Source organism: Somniosus microcephalus, chromosome 1 (genome assembly GCF_052327205.1).
Source record: "Somniosus microcephalus isolate GS21.2 chromosome 1, FLI_Smic_1.0, whole genome shotgun sequence".
Classification (NCBI taxonomy): Eukaryota; Metazoa; Chordata; class Chondrichthyes; order Squaliformes; family Somniosidae; genus Somniosus; species Somniosus microcephalus.
Genome location: NC_140987.1, coordinates 114,903,372 through 114,909,371, shown reverse-complemented (window position 1 = coordinate 114,909,371; position 6,000 = coordinate 114,903,372). Strand labels below are relative to the sequence as shown.

Below are 6,000 nucleotides of genomic sequence, written 5' to 3'. Positions count from 1 at the left end.
GTTCTAGAATGGGCTACACGCACGCTCAGTAGTTGAGCAGGACACACGCACTCAGTTCTAGAATGGGACACGTGCTCAGTTCTAGAATGGGACACACACACACGCTTAGTTCTAGAATGGGACATGTGCTCAGTTCTAGAATGGGATACACGCACGCTCAGTAGTTGAGCAGGACACACGCGCTCAGTTCTAGAATGGGACACACGTGCTCCGGTGTAGAATGGGGTGCGCGCGCTGACCAACTGACGATTCGGCCGGAAACTTTAACTGAAGAGAAACCGCACTGAAAGACTACGTCACCCGCTCCGCGCGCTGTGAACCTGCCGTCGGCCAATGGGCGAGGCCCGGCCGCTGGGGGTGGGAGCGGCGCCGCTGCTGTTGTCGGACCCGGGGAGCTGCAGACTAGATGCTTGGACTCGGCAGTCGGTGAACTTCAAACCGGCGTGCGGGAGGTGGCGGCGGCTTTCTGCAACGTGTGGTTGCTTCGCCTCCGAGCAGCCAGTGGCTGAAGGGGTGAAGCCAGCCTTGCACCGACTGGAGGGATAGCGGTCACTTCGGCAGTTACTGGAGATGGTGGACGTGTTTGCGGGTCACACGCTGGTGAATAAGGACGGGGAGGAGGTGGACCCGGAAGAGGCTCTCAAGAATAAAGTTGTGGGTATCTATTTTTCGGGGGGCTGGTGTCCTCCCTGTCGCGATTTCACCCCGCTCTTGTGCGAGTTCTACACCGAGCTGATGCATGAGACCGAGCCGGCGGCGCAGTTCGAGATCGTCTTCATATCTTCCGATAAGAGCGAGGATGATATGGCGAACTACATGGGAGCGATGCACGGAGACTGGCTGGCACTACCCTGGCACGATGCATACAAAGCGTAAGTACAGTAACTGTAGATGTTGACTGGTGTCCGAGACATTGACATGACCAGTGTAAAGCGCGGTGATTCTACCACACGTGTTGGGAGAAGGAATGTCAGGGATATTTGGAAGTATTGGGAATAACGTTTCGACACCTCAGCTTGTAGTCACGCATGCAGTTACTGTACCAGTGAAATGATTTTAACATTAGGTCAACAACAACGCCGATTCTGCGTGGAGATAATCTCAGAGAATTTGTTCTTCAGTAGTTTCTGGATGTGAGGTCACATTCTGACAGATTGGGGCAATGGACCTGACGAGAGGATGTAAACATAGAAACATAGATAGGAGCTGGAGTAGGCCATTCGGCCCCTCGAGCCTGCTCCGCCATTCAATGCGATCATGGCTGATCATCCAAATTCAGTACCCTGTCCCTGCCTTCTCCCCATATCCCTTGATCCCTTTAGCCTTCAGAAATATATCTAACTCCTTTTTGAATATATTTAATGAATTGGCCTCAACTGCCTTCTGTGGTAGAGAATTCCACAGGTTCACCACTCTCTGGGTGAAGAAATTCCTCCTCATCTCTGCCCTAAATGGCTCACCCCTTATCCTTAGACTGTGACCCCTGGTTCTGGACTCCCCAGCCATCGGGAACATCCTTCCTGCATTTAGTCTGTCTAGTCCTGTTAGAATTTTATAAGTTTCAATGAGATCCCCTCTCATTCTTCTAAACTCCAGTGAGTATAAGCCCAATCGACCCAATCTCTCCTCATACGTCATTCCTGCCATCCCAGGTATCAGTCTGGTGAATCTTTGCTGCACTCCCTCCATGGCAAGAACATCCTTCCTCAGATAAGGCGACCAAAACTGTACACAATACTCAAGATGTGGTCTCACCAAGGCCCTGTACAACTGCAGCAAGACATCCTTGTTCCTGTACTCGAACCCCCTCGCTACGAAGGGCAGCATACTATTTGCCGCCTTAACCGCCTGTTGCACCTGCATGCTTACCTTCAGCGACTGGTGCACAAGGACACCCAGGTCTCGTTGCACTTCCCCTTCTCCCAATCTATTGCCGTTCAGATAATAATCTGCCTTCCTGTTTTTGCCACCAAAGTGGATAACCTCGCATTTATCCACATTATACTGCATCTGCCATGTTTCTGCCCAATCACCCAACCTGAACAAATCATACTGGAGTTTCTCGGCATCCTCCTCACAGCGCACACGCCCACCCAGCTTTGTGTCATCTGCAAACTTGGAGATATTACATCTAGTTCCCTTGTCTAGATCATTTATATATATTGTGAATAGCTGGGGTCCTAGGACCGATCCCTGCAGTACCCCACTAGTCACTGCCTGCCACTCGGAAAAAGACCCGTTTATTCCAACTCTTTGCTTCCTGTCTGCCAGCCAGTTCTCTATCCAAGTTAGTACCTTGCCCCCAATCCCAGGTGCTTTAACTTTACACGCTAATCTCTTATGCAGGACCTTATCGAAAGCCTTCTGATAGTCCAAATACACCACATCCACTGGTTCTCCCTTATCTATTCTACCAGTTACATCCTCAAAAAATTCCAGTAGATTAGTCAAGCACGATTTACCTTTTGTAAATCCATGTTGACTTTGTCCGATCCTGTCACTGTTTTCCAAGTGCTCTGCTATTACATCTTTTATAATGGACTCTAGCATTTTCCCCACTACCGATGTCAGACTTACCGGTCTATAATTCCCCGTTTTCTCTCTGCCACCTTTTTTGAATAGTGGGGTAACATTAGCTACCCTCAAATCCATGGGAACTGTTCCAGAGTCTATCGAATTTTGGAAGATGACCAGCAATGCATCTACTATTTCTAGGGCCACTTCCTTAAGTACCCTAGGATGTAGATTATCAGGCCCTGGGGATTTATTGGCCTTCAATCCCGTCAATTTCCCTAACACCATTTCCCTACAAATACTGATTTCTTTCAGTTCCTCCCTCTCATTAGACCCTATGTTTCCCGACATCTCTGGGAGGTTATTTGTGTCCTCCTTTGTGAAGACAGAATCAAAGTATGTATTTAATTGGTCTGCCATTTCTTTGTTCCCCATTATAAATTCCCCTGATTCTCACTGCAAGGGACCTACGCTTGACTTCACCAATCTTTTTCTCTTCCCATATCTATAAAAGCTTTTACAGTCAGTTTTTATGTTCCCTGCAAGCTTACTCTCATACTCTATTTTCCCCCTCTTAATTAATCCCTTTGTCCTCCTTTGCTGAATCCTAAACTGCTCCCAATCCTCAAGTTTGCTGCTTTTTCTGGCCAATTTATATGTCCTCTCCTTGGATCTTATGCTATCCCTAATTTCCCTTGTTAGCCACGGTTGAGTCACCTTTGTTTTATTTTTATGCCAAACAGGGATGAACAAATTCTGTAGTTCATCCATGCGATCTTTGAATGTTTGCCATTGCCTATCCACCGTCAACCCTTTGAGTGCCATTCCCCAATCAATCCTACCCAACTCGCGCCTCATTCCATCGTAGTTTCCTTTATTTAAATTCAGGACCCTAGTCTTAGAATTCTTCATTTAAGATGGAGAGTGAAGTAGTTGATTCAATCATATTATGATCGCTCCGACCCAAGGGGCCTCGCACAACAAAATTGCTAATTAATCCTTTCTCATTACATAATACCCAGTCTAAGATGGCCTGATCTCTAGTTGGTTCCTCGATATATTGGTCCAGGAAACCATCCCGTATACACTCCAGGAATTCCTCCTCCACAGTATTGTTACTAATTTGGTTAGCCCAATCTATATGTAGATTAAAGTCACCCATGATAACTGCTGTGCCCTTATTGCACGAGTCTCTAATTTCCCATTTAATGCCATCCCCAACCTCTGCATTACTGTTTGGAGGTCTGTATACCACTCCCACTAACGTTTTCTGCCCCTTGGTATTTCTCAGTTCTACCCATACAGATTCCACATCATCAGAGTTAATATCCTTCCTTTCAATTGTGTTAATCCCCTCTTTAACCAGCAGTGCTACCCCACCTCCTTTTCCTTTTTGCCAATCTTTCCTGAATATTGAATACCCCTGGATGTTGAGTTCCCAGCCTTGGTCACCCTGGAGCCATGTTTCCGTAATCCCAATCATATCATATATCCGTTTACCTCTATTTGCGCAGCTAATTCATCCACCTTTTTATGAATGCTCCTTGCATTAATACACAAGGAGGGAAAAATTCAGTTGTTTGCGCCTCCCGTTAGCGCCTTAAGAGGGCGCTAATGGTGCGCAATGCAACTAGCGCTTGAGCGCGGCGATGTTTGCGCCGCTAGCAAAATTAATTAGACATTTTGCAGCGGCGCTAAACAGTGCCGGCAGATTGTGACGTCAGTCGAGTGCGCAGCGCCCTGGACCGGATATTGAGTGGCGCCGCCTGCCGCTAGCAACGACAGGTTGAGGGGAGCGTTATGCTGTCAGAAAGGGACTGGGGGAACGCTATTTAAAGGCGACCGCTTCCTGCGTTTTTTTGTCGGTGACATTTTTACACCACGCATTCTGTGAGAGAGAGAGAGAGAGAGAGAGAGAGACTTCTGGAGAGATTCAACGCTGTGTGAAGAAGTTTTGAGTACTGAGCAGCACTTTGCAGGTTTATTTTGATTTGCCTTTCCTTGTTTCGCCAGCGCTCTGAGGTAGTGCCTCACTACTCGGCCTTTGCACCTTAAAACAGGTGTGAAGCGCCTGATTTAGTGCTCCAATCAACTCCAGGGGCGATAAAAGCCAAGTTTGCTGTCGGAGCCGATAATTAGCGCCAGGTGCTAAACTTTGCGCACGGCCAATAATGGCGCCCCAAATGGGGCGTTACTGAATTTTTTCCCCCAAGGCCTTCAGGCTTGGTTTTTTTAACACTCTTACGCCTTTTAGAATTATTATTTACTGTGGCCATGTTTGATTTAAACCCTTGATTTCTCTGATTGCCACCTTTTTGTTTTTCTCCTTCCTGTCTTTTGCTTCTATCCTTGTTTCCCTTTCCTCTGTCTCCCTCTCAGGTTCCCAATCCCCTGCCATTTTAGTTTAAACCCTCCCTTTGGGAGATCCCTTTGGACACACCACAGAGTAGCATACTCTCCCTTTAGTTTAAGTGTGACTACTTAATGCAATTGCATAACAAGAACATGACACAAGAAAAGACATTACAGTCCATCAAGGCTCTTACCCTAACTTGGGTTTTATCCAACCTGTGTTATCCCTTGAGGAGCGATTCTGCATACATTCTCCCTGTTGTTTCCACCAAATATCTTTCCAGTCTCTAGACTATGAGAGCTGTTTTATTTTGCTTATGTCTTCTCTCTCGAGTTTAATTTAAATGCCTTGCTTGCAGTTCAGAGACTCCTTGTCACAGTGGAATATCCTAGTCCCTTGTTTAGATACTAAAATGGCTTTTGAACGACCATGCCTGCAATTTTTTTGTTTCAAAGTAGCACCAACTAAGTTGCTCGCTATATTATGTTTTTCAGCTAAAATTGTATGTGAAAATAATGTTAACTTCCCACCATTGCTTCATACGCCAATGTTCTAGGTTTGTCTTTGGTAAGCCTTTTAGCAGTTGAATATTATGGGTTAATATAATATAAAGCTTGGAATGAGGTAAGGCCCCCTCCCTCCATAAACCATGTACAATCTGCTCTATTATGAACTCCACCCAACTCATTTAATCTATTGAGTAAGGTACTACAGAATTACTACTTGTCTCTGAAAGGTAAATAAATTAAAATTCTGGAGTACCCATCTAACTTCGAGTCCTTTTTATTTTCCATTACTGACTGGTTGCCTTCTTTGAAGTCTCTAAAAGATCAGACAGCATCAAGCCCTGCACGGAATTTGGCCATTTCCATTTGTTATCTTTATAATCCTCAGTTATATCCTGAACCAGATATTCATCCAGCTCTTTCATTTAAAGGTGAAATCGGCATTCCTGTCAAGGAAGTAGACTTTGTTGCTGTCTTTCAGAAGAACTGAAGTGGTATATTTACTATTGACCAGTTGGGTGCTTGTTGAATTTAGGTGTGCAGGCGCACTAGTAGTCCGCATAAATTCAGAGCCAGAAAATTATACTCTGCAGCTAGAGTTGATGTGCTGGAAAATCCTCTCTCTCT

General features: G+C 45.8%; 1 protein-coding gene across 1 annotated transcript in view; it reads left to right on the top strand.

The window, feature by feature from the left end:
- The first annotated feature begins 296 nt into the window (after positions 1–296).
- The window catches only part of nxnl2 (nucleoredoxin like 2), a 28,178-nt gene continuing 22,474 nt past the window's right edge, over positions 297–6,000 (top strand). Inside the window, exon 1 of the mRNA XM_085984756.1 lies at positions 297–872. Coding sequence (XP_085840882.1) covers positions 571–872 — 302 coding nt within the window. The 5' untranslated portion in view covers positions 297–570. The remainder of the gene's footprint in view (positions 873–6,000) is intronic.